The sequence below is a fragment of the Hippocampus zosterae genome, chromosome 8 (assembly GCF_025434085.1).
Source record: "Hippocampus zosterae strain Florida chromosome 8, ASM2543408v3, whole genome shotgun sequence".
NCBI lineage: Eukaryota > Metazoa > Chordata > Actinopteri > Syngnathiformes > Syngnathidae > Hippocampus > Hippocampus zosterae.
Window position 1 is genome coordinate 18511462 of NC_067458.1, and position 22920 is coordinate 18534381.

A 22920-nucleotide genomic window follows, 5' to 3' on the forward strand; every position below is an offset into this window, starting at 1 on the left:
GGTGACCGTTTGACTTTAATTCAATTCATTTCTTTGACAAATAGCATTGCAGTTGTCCACTATATCGCGTGTCATTTTTCACCGCCGTCACCATATTTCATGTATGTCACTACATGTGAAGAGCAGGCGTGCATGGTGTTATCTCCACGAGTAACTTGAGTAATAACGGCGCGCATGTGCGCGCGCAGTGATAACTGATGCGAATTGGTGTCTGAGAGCGTTTGTTTGGGAATCTCAATTCCTTATCAGTCTTTGCGCATGACTGATTGCTCTGTGTGCGTGTGAGACCATAACTGAAAAGAGAGCCGTCTCTCTCGCTTTCTCTCCCTCTGCCTATCTTTTCAGTTCCACCTTAAGAGCAGCTTTAGCAGCCTGTCCTGTTTGTGTTGAAGCCAACAGGCACAATATATTACAGTCTAGGGCTTGCTGCTGAAAAGCCCGCTGGATCCTCCACTGACCTGCTCTTCTTTCCTGTTTTCCTCTTTTTTTACCCCCCCCCTCCCCACACCCCCCATCATATTAAAAAAAAAACAAAGCTCTCTCTCTCACTCTGTCCTCCTCATCCCTCCTCTTCCATTCTGCAGCAGCGTGTCACAAAGGAGGAAGACCATCCATCTGTGTGTTTATGTTTCTGTCAGTGGACGGCCGGGTGAAGAAAGGGCGCCAGGAGACGTGAGGAGCAAGAGGGGGAGACGAAAAAGGAAAAGAAGAAGAGGAGGAGGAGGAAGAGGGAGAGAGGATGTAATTGTCATGTCACTCTGTTTGGACCTTGACTGATCACAGCAGGAGGAAGACTGATAAGAGGAGAGCGTGGAAACTAAGTCTTGTGTGTTCTCATGACAGCGTCGGATAGCCCCGCATTGGATTGACTTTACGAGAAGAAGAAGAAGAAGAAGAAGTGGACTTTGTGAACCCGTGGAGGGCAGAGGAGTGGAGGGCCAGGGGACTAACCTGGCCGTCAAACGGACTGGAAGCCTCTCCTCTCCTGGGATCATGTACCCTCAGGGCAGGCATCCGGTAAGTGCATCCCGATGTTTTAGTCTCATTCATTTTTTTTGATTATTATTATTTTTTTTGGCGGTTGAGCGGGGGGCTCTCTCCTTCTCCTTAGTCTTCACCATACTTTCTGTTTGGTGTTGTTTTGGAGCACTAGTCGAGTCTCGGAAGTGTACGTGCTCCTCACTACGGTGTGTACGTTGTACTGGAAGGTGTTCTCGACTCGACGCGAAGGATTATTTCATTGACAGTTACATTCCCACATAGCCGTTGTCACTTGTAGAAAAATCCTGCTGCGCCTTCCTTGCCTCACCCGCCCTCAAGTGCCGTCAGGCAGTGACAGTAATGTAGCCGCCGGGGTAAAACAAAGGTTAAATACAAAGTGAGATAAAGGTGAAATACGCAGGCATACATAACAATAAATAATAACATTAAGAAAAAAGGGAAAAGCCCAGAGGGATGAATGACAGCTTGCTTTCAGTGTGGCGGGTTTTTTTTTTTCCCCTCCTCGTGGCCCGCTCGCTATAATCAGATTTATTAGTCATTCTCCATGTCTGTGATACAAATAGGTCAGTGGCCACTTTGCTGTGTGAGCCCGCAGACTGACTTCCCTGCCAAATAATACACACACACACACGCACACACACACACACACACATAACTATCACAGAGAATTATGAATGACATTTCACAAGAGTCAGGCATGAGGAATCAATTACGTGTGCACGGAGAATGTTAATAAGACTGCTGAAAGAGAGAGGAAGTGAAGTAACAAAGGCGGAAAGTAAAAGACCCCCCCCCCCCCCCCAAAAAAGGGCATTCTTGAAAAAGAGCAGAAATGAAAATGAATGAGAGGAGGGAGAGTGGGAGCATCCCTCCTCACGCTTGCCGACATGACTTTTTGATAAAGTTGCACCCCCCCAACAGGCTGATGTCCACCATCTAAACCCCACTCCCACGCTCACACTATTTGTCCATGACCCCGCCCCCCCTCCCTTTTACTACCACCATCCCCTCCGCCAGCATGTCTTTATTTCTGGTACAGCAATGAAATGTGATCCATGACGAAGTGTGAGCGAAGCAAACTCGCACAAAGTGCGCTTGTTTGTGTGCGCAGCTATACTGCAAGTACTGCAAAAGGAGCGAAGCTGAAAATCCTTATGATCGGCTTTATTTCACGCTGAGAACGCGGCACATCAAATTTAAATCACACCATGAAGAACCCCCCCCCCCAAATGGTCCCTTGGTTCTAAAAACACGATGAGCCTGTTCGATTTTGTGTTTTTACACAAAACGCTGTGAATACTGAGCATGGCGCACTAGTGGTTAGCACTTGTGGCTCGCAGTTCTGAGTTACGGGAATCAAATCTCAGTCCAGGCTCATGAAGTTGATTGAAGATGCACTGATACTATTTTCTGAAGTACAAATAATGACATTTGAGTACACAAATACTTCTCGCGGTTAAAATGATCAAAAAAACAGTCAATTGTGTTGTGTTTCATTCCGAACACTAGGTGGCTTATTACGGAAAAGGACGGCATAAGTCAATATGTCGACGAAATAAGAGGCGAAGAGGAAAGAGTAGTCGAGTAGGAAGCTACGGGGCGCCGGGAACTTCGTCGCTTCATCTTCCATTTTGCAGATCGTGTTTTGCAGTAAAGGAGTGCGCCGCTGCTTGATTTTATTTTTTGGGAGGAGGCTTTGAGTCTGTGAAGGCGTTAACACATTTGGTCGTGTTGTTGCCGTGTTTTCATTTGGAATTTGCATTTTTGTGTAAAGGGAATAAGAGCCGCGATCAGGTTTTTCAGCGCCGCGCAGTCACTTTTTGGGAACGCGCTCATATAATTCGGAACACGCCCCAAGTTCATCCCGGTTCTCGTTTTAGATACAATCTTCCTCTCTGAGTGCAGCTGGAATATTCATTTCCTGTTGTTCCGTCTCATGCAAATGCTCTCGCTTAAGCGCGCACGCAGGCAAGGTCTGTACATGACTGTGGAACATTCGCATTTAAACACCGTCAAGGCGCACAATTGGAAGGGTGAGCGAAAAGTTTAGTGTGCCCTCTTGATTGACTGGCAACGATAAGATCGAGTTCACCCGTGACCCTAAAGAGGACAAGCACTTTGCAAAAGGGTCGGATGACTCCATGTTGACAGTCAGCTCTTGGATCCGATCCATTTTGATTTCACTCGATTTGGACAACTCAGATGTTGCAAGTTAACCTTGCATGCCTCCTTGCATAAAAACTTGCACTTCAACTTCCCGTCGGCCGGAATGGACGTGACTTTTCCTTTCTGCGGCTCTGTCCCCGCGGAAGTGGCGGAGGATTTCTTGCAAAGATGAAACGGCAAAAGGCATGATGGCTTTTTCTTATTCGATTCAGATCTGCGTTGTAGACTGCTCGGTGGATCGCGAAGACGGTTTGGATTTTCTATGCAGCCATGTCATTGATTCGACTGGATGTTTGTGTTTCCGCAAGAGTGTGTGTGTGTGCCCTGTCCTTTCATGTTTTATGTGTCCATTTGCACCTCAGTGTCTGTCTTGGTGTGTTGTCTGCGTGTGTTTTGCCACGAGCTATTCTACTTAGACCGTTTTATTGTGATGACACACCAGCGCCTCTCCTCACATCTGAAACACACACCTCAACGCTTTATTTCATAGGAGCATCAAGACACACACACACACACAGGTGCGCCATGAATGAGAACCAGCCTTTCACGAATGTGTGCGCGCAGAATCTGAGCGCGACGTTTGAATCTTGTGAGTTTTATGAACAAGCAAATGCACCACATTGTTTTTCGTCAACTCATTTTTTTTTGTGTGATGCTTTTTTTGTGGGTGCTAGTGTGCAACGATAACCATAGGACATAAATCGACCTTATTGCGAGATAGGAAAGGTGCTAGTTGCCTCGTATGTCATGGGTAACACAATTACGGTTGACAGATGGCTTTACAGTAATTCATTTGAAAAGAAATATAGGACTCTATTGTATTGCACTTTATCAAAACATAATAATAATTTCCTCACTATACAGCTCCATCAAGTAGCATTATAATGTGTACATACAGTATAAACACAATAAGACACACACAACTGCTCAGTAAGCTGCAGTAATATTAGCCTTTTTTTTCCACAGAAGATAAAGAATTTATGCCCGACAGTATTATGTCTGCCTCATGTTTCCGCACCATTTTTGTTCGTATATTGCTTGCTTAAAGGGTTACAAGACCGCGACGTTGATGCTAGCTTTGTTCGCCCGTGAATGGTGTCTTGCATCGTTTTAGGATTAAAGATAGCAGGTCTGAGTCATTAAATACACAAACTGTGATTCTCCTTGTTACATGTTTCATTTTAACAGTAAAGTGCTGGAAGCGAGGACCTTTTTTGAAGAACTGTTCACTGGCAACTTCCTGCTTGTCGTGAATTTCAGTTGCATCAGTTTAGCTCTTGTGGCGAAAACGTTTGAAGGGGAATCAAGAAGTGACGGAGTGAAAGCTCAGAAGTCGGGTCACTCATAATTTGAGGCATCACTGTTTTAATTGACTTTCCATTTGAAGTTATGTCTCCCTACTCGCAGCAATCAAGCAAAATCAACTTGCTTCCCGTAACTGCGAGATTGCAATCTTCTCATCCGGTTTTAAGATTGTCCGGTATCTGCGTATCACGCTGCCGTCAAACATTTTTCTGCTAATTTGCCACATCCAAAATGAAAGTTGTTGACCCGCCAACCCACAAATGCCTTTCCAGACTCACCCACTGCATCCGTACATAACACGATATGATCCGATGCGCCCGCCGCGGTGAAACGGTTTCTCAGATGCCAGCATATCCGTCCTTCAGTTCAAAAGCAGTGAGTTGCAAACGCAGAGTCACACGGGGCGCCAACACTTGGCATTTCTTATCTATTCGTGTGTGTTATGCCACTAAATATTTCATCAGCCGATGATTATTTCATGTTCTATCTGAATGTGTGTCTGCTTGTCTCGCAGACGTGCTCATACAAAATGAAGAACGAGGGGTGAAGAATGACTGGTGTGCCTTCTTGCTCAGGCATGCCTACTAATGCCGCGTTGGTCGAGTGCACCAGAGGCTAAACGGCGGGAGAGTCGGAAGATGAGCAGACAGATCGAATTATTTCTTACCCAATCACTCGCAGATGAGCATCTGCTCCGCACTTGAGCTCTCATTTCAAGTGTGTGTGTGTGGGGGCGGGAATAAAACACAGCAGCTGATGTGAACAGAAGTTTGGCGTTACAAAAGTGAGGGAGACTCACAGAAACGGAGTGGATAGCTTTCGACCAGAATGCAGAACAAATCGTTGCTGACGTCAGCCACCAGATGGATAAACGTGTCCCATTCAAGAACCTTGTTGCCTAACCATCGCCGCCTCATTTTTGCGAGCACGTCACCGATGCCCCTTGAAAAGCAAGAAACGGTTATTGACACGGGATGATAGATTTTTCTGTTTGATACACAAGCGGGGCGGCCCGGTGGGTGGGTGAGTGGTCAGCATGTCGAACCTCACGGTGCAGAGGTACCGGGTTTGATTCCAGCTCTGGCCTCCCTGTGTGGAGTTTGCATGTTCTCCCCGGGCCTGCGTGGGTTTTCTCCGGGTGCTCCGGTTTCCTCTCACATTCCCAAAACATGAATGACTGATTGAACACTCAAAATTGTCCCTCTGTGTGAGTGTGAGCGCGGATGGTTGTTCATCTCTGTGTCCCCTGAGATTGGCTGGCAACCGGTTCAGGGTGCCCCCGGCCTACTGCCCGAAGTCAGCTGGGATAGGCTCCAGCAAGTGACCCTTGTGAGGATAAAGCAGATCGGAAAATGGATGGATGGATACAAGGGCGTCTGTTTGGAAAAAAAGATTTTGACAAATACCAAAACATAGTCAAACCTGCCCCTGCGCAGATTTGCAACACACCTTGCAGCAGACTAGAACCTGCCACAAAAATGGATGCCTCTGTATTATAATGTACAGTATAAGACTATATATTGAATTGGACTATTCATGTACAACTCGTGCCACAAGAAGCAACCTCGTAAAAAAATCAATCCTGTTATGTGAGCGAGTCAAAACAGGCCTCAACCGCCTCCCCCACCCTCCCCTTGTTTACCTCTCCCCCACCCCCCCTTCTCCGCTGGCCATCGTTAATCCTCCCTAATTCTCCGCTCGGGGTGTGCCAGCCCGTCCAAATTGTGATCGACTGCTGTCCCACATGGTGTGTGTGCGTTTCGGTGTGTGCGCGTGCGCCCACGCATGTGTGTCTGCGTGTGGATGGGCGGGTGTTAAACCTTCCCGTCACCCCTCCCCTCTTTCACATCTACCTCTGAGATTAACAGGATCAGTTTTTGATATCTGATTCCCTATGACGGCTGCATCTCTGGCTCACACGCGCGCGCGCAGACACACACACGCACACACACACACACACAGTCTACTCAAAAATCCAGGAGGCGAGAGGCTGTTTTTCGGCCTTTCGTGACAGCCTATCGAACCCCCAAACAGTCTGCGCGGCCATCTGTCACGGCGCAGGAGACACCCGACACACTCGCACACTCAACTTCAACAACAAATGTTTGCCGAGGCCGACATACGCCACGAACGCCCCCATCTTTCGTAAATATTGTCCATGTTTTCCTTCCCCTCGGGTGCCTTTTTTTTCTCAGTTCAACTGCTTCAAAGGACCTCTAGGAAATCGGAGCAGATCACGCGACGTTTAGCTGATCGGCATTGACTGAAAAAGATTAGATTTTTAAAATGTTCTTCATTCTAAAATGAAGAATAAAATATTGTAGTTATTTACTTAATTTGAACCACTGCTGACTTGCAACCATATGAAAAGATATCATCTTGGGATGCCTGTATTCACCTTTCCATGCACAAATAATGCTAACCTACATCATGATTTTTTTTTCCCTCAAGTGTTTTTATTTGTTTTTAGGCATCGAAAAAAATAATGGATGGCAACACACGTAAGGGTCCATTGTAGTGGTTGATGCACAACTGTGACATTATGATAAAATAATATAAGGGAAAACAACATTTGAAGCTGTCTACTCTAGTAACCGACGTCACTGAAAAGGTTATAAAAACAACAACAAAACAAAACAATAATAAAGATTAAGAAGTGTGACGATTCAGATGTGGTCTTCTTTTTCTTCTTAATTGCTTTGCAGAAGTTGGATCACTTGCATGTCAAGGGACCGGTGTTTATTCCCATTCACGTGTTTGTGTCGAGAAGCCGTGGGAGATGTAAATCGATTTCTTTATGTAACCCCTTTGAACGATGTCATCGTCGATTCATTTTTGTCTCGCCGAATGTGCTACGTGAAGCATTTCCAATCAAATTAAAGACTTTGTGGAGTTGTCTTACGGTGTTGTGTACATATGCTCATACGAGCAGATGGTGTGAGTCTTACAGAGGCTGGATGGGCACGCTTATGTCGACTACAGTAAAGAAAGAATGGGAGGGATTACGGGGGGGGGGGGGGGGGCGGGGTGAAAAGTATTTCCTTCATCTTCCGCCTCCCATCCCCGTGGGGAGGGGGGGGGTGTCACGGGGTTGAATGGCGTTCTATCTCACACAGTCAGTCACTCTCTCATCTGGCTGTGGCGCTCCTCTGTAAGAACGTCACAGGAGCCTATCACTGGCTCAATCCATCTGTCTGTCAGACATGTCGTTATCTTATTATTATTTTTTTGTACGTCTGTCGTCGCCCGCTATCGTCACCCTCCCTCACTCTTTGACGAATGTGTGCGCTCCCACGGATTATCTACTGTACATGCATATTGATGTTGTCAGCAGGTCCATGGCCGTATTTACTCGACCCCACTCTCGAATCACCCCACCCAGTCGCCCCTGTGAGAACTGTAGAAATCAAGGTCAGTGGGGATCTTTTGGCAGACTCCCCACCATTCCTTCAACCCTTCATCCCTTACACACACAAAGTTAGCATATGTTGTGCCCATCTCCAGCTCCCCCGCTCTCTGCCTGGTCTCGGCTCACTTTAGCTCGGCTCAGATCGGCTCGGCGGATTAATTACTTGGGGGAAGCCCGCACATCTCTGACCTCCGCCGTTGGACTAATTGAAATCTAATTGAATTGTGCTTGTCTAGACTAATGGAGCTCGCCACTGAAACCGCCAATCTTTTTTGCTTTGGCTGTACGGGTAGATCGCCATGGGGGCATAATACCACTTTGCGCATTGCACGATGGGTTCAAATGGATGCATTGGGACTCGGGCTGAATGATTAACTTGCTAGTGTTCTGTCATTTCATTGAAAGGCTTCAGAAGGGAACGTGATATTCGCCTTTTCATGTCAGCCGCGTTACAATTGAATTGTAAACATGTGAAGTTGTGCAGGGTATCCACCTGTTCCCATTCATACAACAGAATAAGTCATGGCACAAACAGAGTCAGTAAATTGAGATGATGTCATTATTTCAGGATACATTACTTGTGGCATTTTTTGTTTGGTGGGGTGCTGTGAGATTTTTCTAATGTTAAGTATGTACTTTGGTTCAGTGAATTTTGGGAGAGACTGAATGGGCAGTGTGACCCCCCCCCCCCCCACCCCCGCACCCCACCCCATGAATGCATCAAATATGAATGGTAATTTCCTTACTTTGGGAAAGAGCATCTAAGACTTCCTCTGTCTTTTCTTCAAGCTCATGACAAATGTGGAGGATGGCGGCCGGTCCCCCGAGAGGCGTTTTGTTCTGTTGTTCCTTGTTTAGCTGTTACCAGGTGCCTTGATTTTGCTGGAAGTTATTCCAATGACGTTTCCTCCCTCCGCCGCTCTTTGTAGGCTCGAATACATTAGCGTGTCGCCATGAGAGCGGGGAGGATGCTAATGTGGAAGAGCGGGAGGGAGGAGAAAGAAGAGGGAAAAGGAGCAAGAGTCATTAGCGGAGCACACCGCTTTATGATGTGTGGGAAGAGGAAGTGACCTTTCTTCACTTTCATCTTGGCGCTCTCTCGCACGCATGCACACGCACACGCCACACACACACACACGCACACGTGCACACACACAGAATGTCTGTCTTTCATCCTGTCTTCATGTCTGTCCTTTCTCTCCCGTCAAGGTCCCCTTGCAACCAGGCCAGTCTTTCAAGTTCACCGTCCTGGAAACTCTGGACCGCATCAAGGAGGAATTCCAGTTCCTCCAGGCCCAGTACCACAGGTACGGCGGCAGCATGTTCACGTGTATTACAGAAAACGGTTTCATTTGCTGGTGTAAACGATGAATCGCTGCCTGATGTCCTCGTTCTCACTTTCTTTTTGATATTCTCAGGAAATGTAACGGCTGCCCATAGACATATTTGTCGGGAAACATTGTTTTCAAAAGCAAGACGAGGATAAAGGACAAAGATAATGACATTCAAGTGATTTTTGATTACTTTATTTATTTAAGTATTTATTGTTGTGAGCATTTAGGCACCCCAAAATTTTTTTATTACTCACGCCATTGATTGGTCAGCAGAAATGTATTCTGCCAACTCCTGCATTTTTTTTCTAAGTCAAATCATCGTTATTTTTAAGGATATTATTAAAAAATGAGTTTGAAATTATAATACTGTGTTAGGTTAATAGTTTGTGGTATATTTGTGGTCTAAACCATGAACATAAGCAGTCATAATCTTATATAAATATATCTGGTTGGCAGCAGTTATTCGCAATTATTTTCTATCCGTGACAGGGCACGGTCCCTATCTCTGGCGGGGGATTACCGTTAACCATCTCATTTGCATATCCTTGTGTGTCCTTCTGCAGCCTCAAACTGGAGTGTGAGAAACTGGCCAGCGAGAAGACCGAGATGCAGCGCCACTACATCATGGTGAGTCGACTCGCAGCTTTTAGCAACCTTGTTAGTTTCACTGGGTTTCTCACTTTGTTCCGATCAGTCTGCTCTTTGTTTTCGCACTGAAGAATTATCCGGAACTTCCGGTGCAGTTTGTATATTGGGCAATTTAGTTTCAGACCACTGTAGTGAATCCAAATCAACAGTGGTAAATGGATGTTTGTTGAGGAAGTCATTGTCAGAAGTCAACGTGTGGTGAAGTTTCAAGGAGTTTGTAAAGCGCTACTTGAGCGATCGAAGATGAAGCATTGATGTTCGTGCTTCATGCAGTGATTCTCAACCGGTGTGCCGCAGCTAGGTTAGTTTGGAGAGACTGACAGCTGTGCCATGGAAAATGATCCAGTTAAACTGCATTGATCTGAAACTTGCCAATGTTCATCTGTCTACGGCAGGAATGGCTAACCCTTGATTAATAAAAAAATGTGAAATTACATTTTTTTAAAAAATGGGTGGGGAAGCAAGTAGGGAGGATTAGAAGGATGTTTCCTTCCAATAATGGACCCCTGCATACTTGCGGTTTGGTACCACCTAGTTGCAGATTTTTTTTTTCAATATTTCTTAATATTATTTTTGTAATTTATTTTGGGGCTTTTTTTTGGGGGGGGGGTTGGTTTTGTTGCCCAGTCCCTATTTTCCTCATTCATCACTTGATGGCAGACATCACTGGTCATTATAAACCACTTATAAGGTGAGCAATGGCTGTCGTGGTCATGGCAGTGGTAAAAGGATCAGATCTTGCGTTAGCGCTTGCATACTTTTCATAATGTATATTTCTCCATTCCCACGGTCATTTTTCCCTGTTCTGTTCCATTTTTTCTCCCCCCCTGCAGCCTGAGCTCCTCTTTGTCGGTGTCTATGTGCGACTAAAGGCTCACATGTATTGTAAGCCTTTGTCTGTGGTACAAAATCCACGCAGAGCTGAGCAGAATTTGATATGCACCGTCTGCAAAGCTGCTCGCCTTTCATAAACCTGGGAGGGCTGGCCGGATCAGGACTTTAAGCTGGATAGACGCACAGATGGGAAGGCAGGAATTTAAAAATAGAAGGATGGCGAGTGAGAGATGGCTTGATGCATTTACAAATACACACAAGGGTGAGAAACAAATAACGCAGACATAAAAAAGAAATGGCAGCAAACTCCATCCATTTTCGCTCGTGCTTATCCTCATTCGGGTCCTGGTTGAATTGCATCCTACCCTTGCTAGCAGGGTACATCTTGGACTGGTTGCAGTGACATGAACACCTACAGTATGTACAATTTAGAGTCTCCAGCGAATCAACTTGCATGTTTTTTGGAATGTGGGAGGAAGCCAGAGTCGTTGAAGAAAACCCACACAATGCACGCAAAGAACATGCAAACGCAAAGCAGACATGCTAACCACCACTCCAGTGTGAGGCTCTGAGCAAAATCAAGAATAATGATGAGTGAACTGAACAATATCTGTCTGGGTGAAGTAGCTAACTTTAGTTTGTTTTTGTTTTTCATGCAGAAATGTGTGCTTAACATGCTGTCGCTCTTTGCCCTTTATTGACGCAAACTGCCACATATGCTCAAAATAAATACGCGCTACAACTCGAATTTACACTTCCGCCATGCATGTTACTTTAGGGGTTGAATTAATAAATCGCCAATTGCGTTTTGTGGCATTCGCAACGCAGGCGCTTCGCATCAATCAGCAGGTGGTTGCTTGGCACTGCAAACCTGCAGTTGCGCCTCGAACGAACGGAAAACCGACAGTGGTGGCACGAAGATAGCAATAATGTCGCTGCTTAACAACCGGTGACTCGACTATCGTCACCTTTGCGTCGAAGACAGAAAAAAAATAACTGAAGCTGCTCCACCGCTAATGTACGCGTCATAATAAACGCGCACACTCTCTCTTGCCTGTCATGGATGATAATCACCTTGCACAATAGAAATGAACAGAAGCACCGGAGTCAATAGAACCAAAATAAATAATCCACACTCCGCCCATTCTGTTACTTGGATACTAAAACGGCTATGCGTGCAGTTCCTGTCCTTACAGGTTAGCTCGGTAGGCTGTTTTAGTTCTAACACCGACTCACCGTTGTGCACTGGCCCGCTACCGTGACACGATGCTTTTCGGTCAGGTTTCAGAGATGACAGTCGGTGTGAAGAGGAGGAGGAGGAGGAGGAGGAGGTACGGTCAGCACAGGGATATTGAGTCTCGAAGGCAAAGATTGTTTGAGAGGGAAAAAAATCACTCTGTGTCAGACTGGAGGAAAAAAAAGTGACTCGTGGATGAAGAGACGGACGGGTGGGAAAAAAAAAAGCGGGGACCGGTGAGAGCGGGAGAACGACACAGATGGATAACTGATACGGATGGGAGAGAAAAGTGGAAATGACTGAAGACGAGAGAAGAGTTGAGAATGTGGTGGTGGGAAGGAATGGGAGAAAGATGGCGAACTCATGCATAGTGTGTGCGTATGTATACTACTCAAGCAACCCTAGTCAGAGGGGTTACATGCAGAGAATGGGGGCTAAATGGTTACTTCGAAACCCACAGTCACGGTTGACCACGAAACAACTAGTAACTCAGCGTTCCAACATCCACAAACGGCAACTGCTGTCACAACTTGAGATTGATGATGTACAACGCAGGTTCCATGGTGAAGGGCCCCAGGCTGCCAGATCAGAGGAGGAGGAGGTCATACAAGAGATTGGGAGGCAAGCCCCAATGAATGAAATGCTGAGCGAGGCAGCAACTGACCTGACAGCTAAGATCATGGCGAGAATGAAAGCTGGGCAACCTAGAAACCGATTACAACGGCTATGTGAAGTACCATCTGAAAGTCTCATAGAAACTGTGAATGCAGCACTGAGGGCGATCCCTACCGTAACGATCACGGAAACCAATGAGCTGATATACGCTTCGGCATCAGTGATCCTTGAGATGCTTGGCTATAAGAGCAACCATGGAAGCCATGAGATACGTTACCCACCATGGAGAAGACGGTTGGAGGCTGAGATCAAGGCGGCTCAGAAAGATGTGAGTCAATTGACGGAGGCCCAGAGAGGTGTGATGAAAAGTCGTGCCTGTGGCGGTCGGAGCACTCGGGGCAGTGACCCCCAAACTGGATGAGTGGTTGCAACAGATCCCGGGAACAACATCGGACATCTCAGTCCAGACATGTGCAGTGCTGGGAACAGCAAGGATACTGCGCAGAACCCTCAAGCTTCCTGGCCTCTGGTAGAGGACCCGAGCTGAATGAGGGACGGACACCACCCGAGGCGGGGTGAGACGAGGATTTACTGTATATATTTTTTTGAGTTTTAAAGATGTTCTCCCCCCCCCCCCCCACCCCACCCCCCCCCACCTTGAACTGAGTATACTCACTACTTTGCACCGTGAATTATTGGCAGTATGTCATGTCACAGGCTGGCACGAAGACACCCAAGCGTCAAGGCGCTTCTATCAAACAGGCAGCGTGTAAGGGGCTGTGTTCTTTGTTGCATTGATAATTCACGACTCTCAGATTTCACTGCTTTCATGGAACTCCAGCGTGCGCGCGTGTGTTTGTTGTTCTTGTGTGTCAGTTAAGGATTCATTGTGGCTAATCACACTCACGTCAAGTGCAAAACTCCTCCCTGGAGAGATGAAATTGTAGACCTGGGGCGGTGCTCATGAAGTGATCTTGCTTGTCTCAGGTTTTGAATTTGAACATACCCGGCACTATGTCCAAACTACAGTACTAGCACATGGAGCACGATATGGTTGTAGTCTTATGATCCTTGACCTAGATTGGCATTAACACACGTCTTTTTATTTATTTTTTTAATACTTGGTGATTTTCTGCACACTCATAGTCCATTGGGACGGGTATTCCCAACGCTTCGCTTTTTCCATATTTTTGTTTCTGTACAGCCATGTTCCAAAGTGGATTAGTTAAATTTTTCATGCAACACCATATTTTCTTGTTGAGAATTTGGGAAATATCCTTGGGGGTGGGGGAGGGGGGGAGAATATATTACATTAGTATTCACGGCCTTTTCTCAATACTTGGCAGCAATTACAGCCTTTTTCAAAACTGATGACACCAGCTTGGCTTACCTGTCTTGGCACACTTTTGCCCATTCCTCGCAAATCCATCAGTTTTACGGGACCCGCCAGCCCCCCTCCCAAAACCTCCAACATCTGGGAAGAAGGCTGTAACTGTAGTGCTATGAATACTTTTCTGAATACCCTGTAAATATGAGGCACTACTCCCACACCATTTCTTTCTGTCAATTAAGGTAGAAAATGAAGACGGGGGGAAAAAAATTACATCGTTGCTCTGATAAATATTACAAAACTAATGGCTTGAGTTGAAAATTCCCCCCCAAAAAAACAAGCATCAATCGTGTGTGTCGCAGAGAACCAAAGGCTCTGCAGGAGTCCGCTGTTCTTAATCGGCCGTGCTGCAGAGACAAAATATCGCTTCATCAAAATTCAGAATGAAAAAGAATGACTTGATTAATAACAGAGTTGCCTTTACTCGTGTTTGTAAAAAGACACCAAACAAACGGAATGTTCCCTGATGAGCACATAAAAACGTTGGTGTCCAAAAGCTGTTCCCTTTTCCTTGGTTCGCTTGTAATTTTTATATAAATGGAAAAAAAAAAGAATCAAATCAATGTTTAATAGTAGCTTGTGTCTGGGCCTGAAATCCATTCGTGTGATTAGACTGGTCGCGATTCTCCGGTGCTCTACCGGGTCATCCGAAGTCGCGGCTCTCCGCTTGTGTCAGCAACTCTGGACTATGTGCGTCTATTATCGCATTTCTCTCCGCCTCCTTCTCCTCACGCAGCTCCCCTGTCAGATTCAGAATGACACGCTGTGTTCGACATTTCGGTAACTTTTTTTTTTTTCTTTCCCCCTTCCATCAAAACGGGTAATAGCAAAGCAAGGAAGGAGCTGAGGATAAGGCGGCAGAAACGATAAGAGAGTAATGACGGAGGTGTACGAGACCGTAAAAGGCTTGTGCGTGTCAGCTGGGAATATAAAACGGAGACGGAGCATAAAAGAGCTGCTGGACCAGCCAGGACGCCTTTCATGTTGTTAGCCTTTGCATCGGTGAATTTGACGGAAAGCAAATCGAACATACCCGATTTGATTTGATTTTCAAAGACAGATTCGGGTTTGTCCAAAAGTCGAGGGCCCTAATTAGGGTTGAGCATCGTTTTGAATTTGGATGATTTACGATTCCGTTTGGTTCCTATCCATCCATCCATCCATTTTCTGACCCGCTTTATCCTCACAAGGGTCGCGGTGGCGGGTGCTGGAGCCTATCCATCTTCGGGCAGTAGGCGGGGGACACCCTGAACCGGTTGCCAGCCAATCGCAGGGAACACGGAGACGGACAACCATCCTAACAATTCTCAATTCCGAGTCTTTTTATTATTTTTTTCCAATCACACACTTTTGAGAAAAATATGTTTTGTTTATTTATGTAATCATGCTGACTGTAGTTACCATTTTTTTTCCACACCAGGACTTCTATTACAAAAAGGCCATAAAGACTATAAAGCTTGCGGTCACCCTTTGCGGGCTTTCAACATAGTCAAGAAGTCAAGAAATTTTGCAAACTTCGGCACCCTGATAAGTATCTATAACTATATTGGACGTAACCCCCAATCAATGCCTGTGATTGGCACAATTCCAAGCATGCGTGTCACTCACAATAAACAAACTGCTGCGAAATGCAAAGTACCACCGGGTACAGTTGCTATTTTGGTCTAAAGTTGCTGTTTTTTGGAGTCATTTGGGATCGTAGCGGAATGCCACCAAATTTGAACCCGGTACACCCAACAGATGGACGAGACTTTACTGCCAAAGTTTTGAAGGGCGTGATTAGATGATGCAACAAGAAGCGTGAAACTCTTCTTGATAGTTATTCTTCGCAACTTTTCGATGTTTTGAAAACGACGCGGCAGACTCGTGTAAAATTGCTTCCCAACAGTTTGGATGAGATTTGTGAGGATTGTCTTAACGGTTTAAGCGTCGGATTTTGAGGTTCTCAGGATTTAAGAGGGTCCAGATGCAAAGGAGGTGTGTGTTGCGTGTGCGCGTCCGCGTGTGTGTATGTGTGTGTGTGTGTGTGTGTGTGGGCGAGTAGATGAGCGAGACAAGCTCACCCAAGAGACACCAAAGAACAATGAAAGGCTTAAAACACACACACACACACACACACACACACACACATGCTCTGCAGTGGTTCAAGTTGCAAACACACGTGTGTAAACGGCGCTCCCACACACCACGTTTTATGAATCCAGATGCGCCACTCGGACCAGAGGTTTGTGGTGTACACACATCGTCGTCCCCTTTCGATAAGGATCCTTTTGTGCGAGCTGGCTTTCCCCGCAGAATATAGGAAAGCGAGAGCCAAAAAAAAAAAAGGGTTTTTTTCTTTTTTCCGTGCTCGAGGGTGTAACTGCCGATTACAGGGACAAATGAGCAAACGCTCCCTCCAGACCGCAGACAGAAAGTGAAACCAAATAACCGTCGGTTATAATCAGGAGAACATTACAGGTCAGAGCTTTTTAAGATGAATGAATGTCCAATGGACCGACCAAAAGGGTCCGACCGGCTCGTACAAACTTGCCTTCGGGGGCCACATGAGGAGAAAAGTGACAATCATACTAATCGGGGCATTTGAAAATACAATTTGTAATATATGTCATTTCTGATTTCCCACCCACCGTGTCATCTGCGAGCGGGCCCGTGTTTGCCGTTCACGCTTCCTGACGTCAGCCCGTTGGTTTATTGACCGTCTGTTGCGCATACACACACACTTGCTGTGTCAACGGTCTACCTACAGTGGACCACTTATCATGTTAGCAGGTTACAGGGTGCACGAAAGAAAGGGTTGAAAAAAAAAAGATATTTTGGCTATGTGATCTCAGCTACCTTCTAAATCTTTAGATCGAAGCGTTCCTGCTGCTGCACGAATGCTCGGTGCTGAAGGGACATTGGAGATATTTCTCTCCATCTTACTAAATTCTGGGTACCGCTAATTTTTGTAATTCATGGTAATTTACTCACTCGCTTGAGGATCAAACGACTTGTCACTTGACTTCCGTTTGCCTTGATTCTATTTTCATGAGAGAGTCGCAGAAGCATCCCTCGCGGCGGTTTGAGGGATGGCATTTTAATTAAATGGTCTGCAGGGAACGTAACAGAAATGAGATAAACATCCGGGTTTTCAGTTTTCGCAAGCGCGTGTCTGTCGAGGCATCTTCCATGTCGCGGCCACCAATTCGAGCCTTGCCAGCAGAACACAGCGGCATCATACATCCCAAATATAAGGTTTCGACTCATGCGGAACTCTCAAATATTTTTATAATTGATTATCTTACTACATATCCTGTGGATTAATCGAGTAATTGCATAAAACAAGAAAATATGCACATGAGGTGGTTATTGTTGTCCGCTTGGCTGATTTTGAGTACGTGTGCGGATTTGCAAGGCGGCGTCTGACCTGGTGAGTGACGTGGGTGTCGAGGAATGACAATGTTGAGATGCCTGTTGCGAGCTCAGGTTTGGCTGGCCGCTAACCCTTAACCAGTCTGTGTGTTCAATTCTTCTGCATCAGCTGTTTGCATTTGATTTGAAATTGCGTTGATAGGCTATGCTAACCCTTTCGTCCACCCTGTAACCTAATAACTGATAAGCCGTCCCTGAAAGAGTTACATTTGTTGCCGATTGTAGACATGCCGTTGTGGTACGTTACACTGGTTCTACTGCAATCGGCTAGATGGCCTGAGTCAGAGTAGGGTTGGCGGTAATTATGGCAAGTTGAAGGAGAGGCCGGTGAAAGATGTCGGCAGGGTGAAAGTGACTGTATGAAGTGAGACGTCACGTGCCTTTTATGTGGACGTGACTCGGGGAGAGTTTTAATAGCTTCGAGTTGTCAGGTGCGATGTGTGAAGTGTGTGTTTCCATATGTGAAAGACATTCCGAGATGGCTCGCGGTTGCTTTTTTTGTAGGTTCGCATCGACGAAAGTGATAGGAAGACAGAGTTAAGTACGCAACGGCGCTCCGTGAGGATGAGAGAGAGAGAACACATTCAAAGCTAAGGGGGGAAAAAAATTGACGGACATGACAGAGTGCCGTGAACTAAAAAATGAAAAACACCTGAGGATGATGACTCAACAGATGTTATACGGAAAGGAGAGGGCCGGAAAAAAAAATTGGCAAGGAAATGGAGATTTTGAAGAGCAACGCAAGTCTTCAGCTGGCTCAGGTTTCCACTTGAGTTTGTTCCGTCTCACAGCCAAGATCTTCCAGAATTGCAACCGAGTATAGCATAGTTCATTTACTTTCGCGCTCAAATTTGAAATGCATCTCTGGCCGAAAAGCAAAATGTTGCACAAAAATGCGTGTACGCAACAAATTGGGACCTGGAAAGAACCCTAAAACGAAAATTGCTTTTCAGGTGTGCATTTTTAAGACTTTTTTTTTGCGGGTCTCAACATGGTAGACGTGAACCAAGGGCTTGGTTCCAAATGGGATTCCGAGATGGTTTGCATTAGGGTCCACTCCTATTTCGGAGCTTTGCAAAGCAACAGATGTCAGGCGTTCCGTTAAAAACCTTCTGACCAATGCGTGTCTTTTTTGTTTGTCTCCGCAGTACTACGAAATGTCCTACGGACTCAACATAGAGATGCACAAACAGGTAAGGAGAGACTTTTTTTTTTCTCTTTTTCACACTGAGGAGCTGAACGTCCGTAACGGGGTATGCGTGCATCCGCGTGTGCGTGCATTTACAGAGTAGGCGGTAGGAGGTAATTGTTTTTCTTTTACACACTCAAAACACCGAATGCCACTTTGTCATTTGGTGTGGGCGGAGGGGGGGGGGGGGGGGGGGGATTATTTTAGTGATTCTTGTTCCCTCGACGACTGCTCCGCCTCCACATATTTAAACAAGGTTGGCAAATTGGCCAACACGTTTTTTTTTTCCAAACAAAAAAAACATCAGATGTAATTAGTGCTTTGTTTAGTTTCAAACCTAAATGAAGTCACCTTAAGAAAAACAAAAACATGAACACAATTTAGTTACCGCGTGTACCTGTTCCAGCATGCTCGACGTTCCAAAAGCAGCTGCGTGTTTGTAAAATTCGAATGCAGTCAAACGAGCGCTTGTGCGCTCAGCTATTACCCCGCAATCACGGTGTCATTTGTCAGTTAAGGGAATGACAGCGCACCGACGTCTAACCAGCGCCTTTCCGTCTTCGCGGCGCGGTAACGCTCACTTGACTGCAGCGGTTTGTTTATCACGATAACAACTTTCAAGGCTGCTTTTTTGATTCACCGTCTCGCACATAGTTAATATACGACATAAAATTAGGGCCCGACTGCCTTTTAATTTTCTTTTTAAGTCGTTGAAGATCCTGATATTCGGCAGAATAAAATTCCAGTAACCCATTAATCTTACCAACAACAACATAGATTCCGCTTCCTATAACTCATTCACTCCCAAAGACGTTCTTAAACGTCTTTTCAGACTTGGTTTAGAATTGGCTGGTTCTGAATGAGTTAAAAATGCCGTGGACTATCGAGTGCCTCGTCGTTCTCATTTCCCTCTCACTCCTGTACGGCAGCTCTGGCAGCAAGGGACTGAGGAGGGCTTACCTAACCAGCGCAGCACTAAGCTGACATCAGGGTTTCCTGATAGCGCAATCAATCACGGTTGACTTTCTTGGGAGCCATACTGGGGACTAAAAAAAAAAAAAAAAAAGACTAATATGTGACGCACAGAAAGCACAAGCGACCACGTCAGCCTTTCATGCGGCAATAATGATAACCTGTGACCTGATAACGTGATAGGCTGTCCACTGTAGTGACCACTGTCCCTCAAAGGGTTAATAGTGAACCGAGGTTAATAAAAATTAAAAAAATCAACAGCTTGTTTATTGAAACACATGTAAGGTGGGGTATTTAAAAAATAAAAAAACTGGTTTTCAATTTGACCTAAAATGCCGTGTACACGCATGGACAAAAGGCTGTAAACAAGACCCCCCCCCCCCAAAAAAAAAATCCATTACGTGGTTCCCTTCGACTCTCGTGTTTGAAGTTCTTCTCTCTGCACTGTATTCTCACCAAAAACAAGTTCCTCTCTGGTCTTCAGCCGCAGACATGGGCCACGTTTTGGAAACGGGAAAGCCATGAATGACTTTTTTATGATCGCTTCGTTGCACTCGTAAAGCGAGAAACAAGCGCAATTCCGGTGACAGATGGATAGGTCGCATCGATTCCAAAAGCTGACACCCGACATGAGTATTGACAGAGAAACACAAGGGAATGAAATGCTCAAATGCGGAGGCTGGAGAATGACTTTGAATTGTCAAACCGCATTAAACACACACACACACACACACTTTAAGGATTGAAACAGTCACATATTGTTCCTCTTATTGCCAAGTAGAGTAAGTTATGACCATTTTTTTCCCTCATCTGGCATTGATTTGTGCGGTTGCAAATTGAAAATAGACCTCCAAAAAAAACACACCGCAGCTGAAAGAAAACAGAATGAGTGGTCCGTTTTTTTGGAGTATTACTGCTTCAAAATAAATCACTGTCCAATAAGGATTGTTCACTTTTTTTGCCCCCCCCCCGCCCCCTCCCCTGAAAGCGGCAACAATATTATTGAAAATATCATCTTTATTCTTGCAAGATGACTACTTTATAGAGATGAAATTGTCTTTTGTCGATTTTGAATTGTGGGAAGAAACCGGAGTAGTCGGAGGAAACCCACGCGGACACACGGGAGAACATGCAAACTCCGCACAGGAATCGAACGCTGCGCCTTTGCATTGTGAGGCCGACGTGCTCACCGATCGACCGCCGTGCCGCCCGAGTCAAAATTATTATTATTTTTTTCTCGTGAGGTTCCGTCTTTGTTCTCGAAAAGGAAACGCTTTAGTGTTGTAAAATTACAGAAATGAATGCCGGGAGGGGGGGGGGGCGTGGTGAACCGAGGTCCCTTGCATTTTGTTCCATTTTCACATCAAGTAAGCATCAGAAGAAGAAAAAAAAAGCAAACTTTGAAGTTTACCCAGTTTATCCGGGGAAATAAAGCCGATATCGAAGAAATGCGTAAAGGATCGAGATAAATTGGACGGATGAAAGAGGGGGGGGGGGGAGCGTAAACAGGAAGGATGGAGATGAAGGAGCGATTGATAAAGACCTCTGAGAAGAGATGAAATGAGATGAAGCTGGAAAAGAAAGCGGTGGAGGGTGGCGCAACGGAGGGGGTAAGGGGGGGGCAGAGCGAGAGGGAGACTTCAAGGAGCTGCACTGAGATATTACGATTCATGAATAGATTTAATAGTATCTGCTCTTATTTCCTCTCCTCCTCCCTTTCTCCCGCTTCCAGCTTCCTCTTTAACATCCCGTTATCAGTCTCTGTCTTCCTCCTGCTCATCATCATCATCATCGTCGTCATCATCATGAGCGGCGTGGCCGTCGCGTGTGCCAGCATTAATTGAGCTGTAACACCACCTGCCCCCCCCCCCCCCCACCACCACCACCACCATCTTTCTCACTCGGTGCTCTCGCTTCTTCCTCTTCTCTTTTTCCACTTTAAAGATTTGAACCACACAGGATAAATAACAAGCCGCGCCGTCTGTCTCATATTTATTCCGACGACGCTACGGATGTCCTTCTTCTCTGCTGCCGCTTCCGCATGCAGTGATGCGACCCCTCTCCCGACAAATCATCCCCCCCCCCCCCCCCCCCCCCGTCTCCTCCCCCAGTTTCTATGCGCACAGACTTTGAATTTCAAACCTTACAGTATCCTGCGCGGCTTCTCCCGAGTTGCTCGAATGGCCTGGGCGGGCCGTGTTGTTCCGCCCTGAGGAGTGTGGTGAATGCATGAATGAGACGGAAGGCTTTGCTGGACCGGTTTAAAGTACTCATAGCCTGCTGAAGTGCAGCCTAGGAGGGAGAAAAAAAAAAGAAAAAAGGACAAGTGGTACGACAGGGAATAAGATATTTCCTACTTGGCATCAGAAGTTGTCTTCAAGGGGCCGCGTGGTGAATAGAATGTCCTCAGCTGGCCAATGGCAGCGACAACCACGCTAGACAATAACGACGAGGGAACCTCATTAAAAAGCTTCAAGCACGCTCAGGGATGGTAGAATCACGTACACCGCTGGTGTCAAACTCAAGGCCCGGGGGCCAGTTCCGGCCCGCCACGTCATTTTATTTGGCCCGCAAAAACAAATCATGTGTGTCAATTTCCCTGATCCTTGCTAAAATCTGCACCGAAATGTCAAATGTGTAATAAATAATGTTCTTTTGTAACACTCACCTTTGAACAAACTATTGTAGTTGATTTGACTGATTTCAAAACTGGCAATCCATCAATTTGTCGCGTACAAGTAAGATAAGATTTAATTTCATTTAATCCTTTATTTGTCCCACACTGGGGAAATTTACAGCCTCCAGCAGCTAGAATGTAGGTAGAAAGAAGAAGAAAAAAAACAACAACCAGCGTTCAATTAAGTGCAATATAAGTATAATAATATATATATAATTATGATATAATAATTATATAATAATAATATAAGTAATAATATACATTGATTTATTTTCATTTGGTAATGCCCCCCCCCCCCCCGAGGGAAGACATAACCTCAAAGTGGTCCGCGCCAAAAATGAGTTTGAATAGGGAGATGGCAATATTGAAAAACAACAACAAAAAAGCCTATTATATAACATGAGGCTTTAAAACTTTTCATTCAATTAAGCTATTCTCTCTGCTCCCAAATGCGTCAGTCGTGTCAGCTGAATCCACACCTTGCTTAAATGGCAACTGTCAATCAAATGTAACTACTACAACATCCATCCATCCATTTTCCGAACCGCTTTATCCTCACTCAGGTCGCGGCGGGTGCTTGAGCCTATCCCAGCCGTCTTCGGGTAGTAGGCGGGGGACACCCTGAACTGGTTGCCAGCCATTCGCAGACTACTACAACATGCAGTCATGAATATTATTTTGCTGCATCGTTTCTTATGCCTCCACATGTTTGAGCCACTTTTGTCTCT

At 45.7% G+C, this 22920-nt stretch overlaps 1 protein-coding gene across 1 annotated transcript in view; it reads left to right on the plus strand.

The window, feature by feature from the left end:
• Window positions 1-356: 356 nt before the first annotated feature.
• Window positions 357-22920, plus strand: part of tle2b (TLE family member 2, transcriptional corepressor b) — a 56359-nt gene continuing 33795 nt past the window's right edge. The window contains exons 1-4 of the mRNA XM_052074911.1: window positions 357-1017; window positions 9092-9189; window positions 9780-9843; window positions 18503-18547. Coding sequence (XP_051930871.1) covers window positions 994-1017; window positions 9092-9189; window positions 9780-9843; window positions 18503-18547 — 231 coding nt within the window. The 5' untranslated portion in view covers window positions 357-993. The remainder of the gene's footprint in view (window positions 1018-9091; window positions 9190-9779; window positions 9844-18502; window positions 18548-22920) is intronic.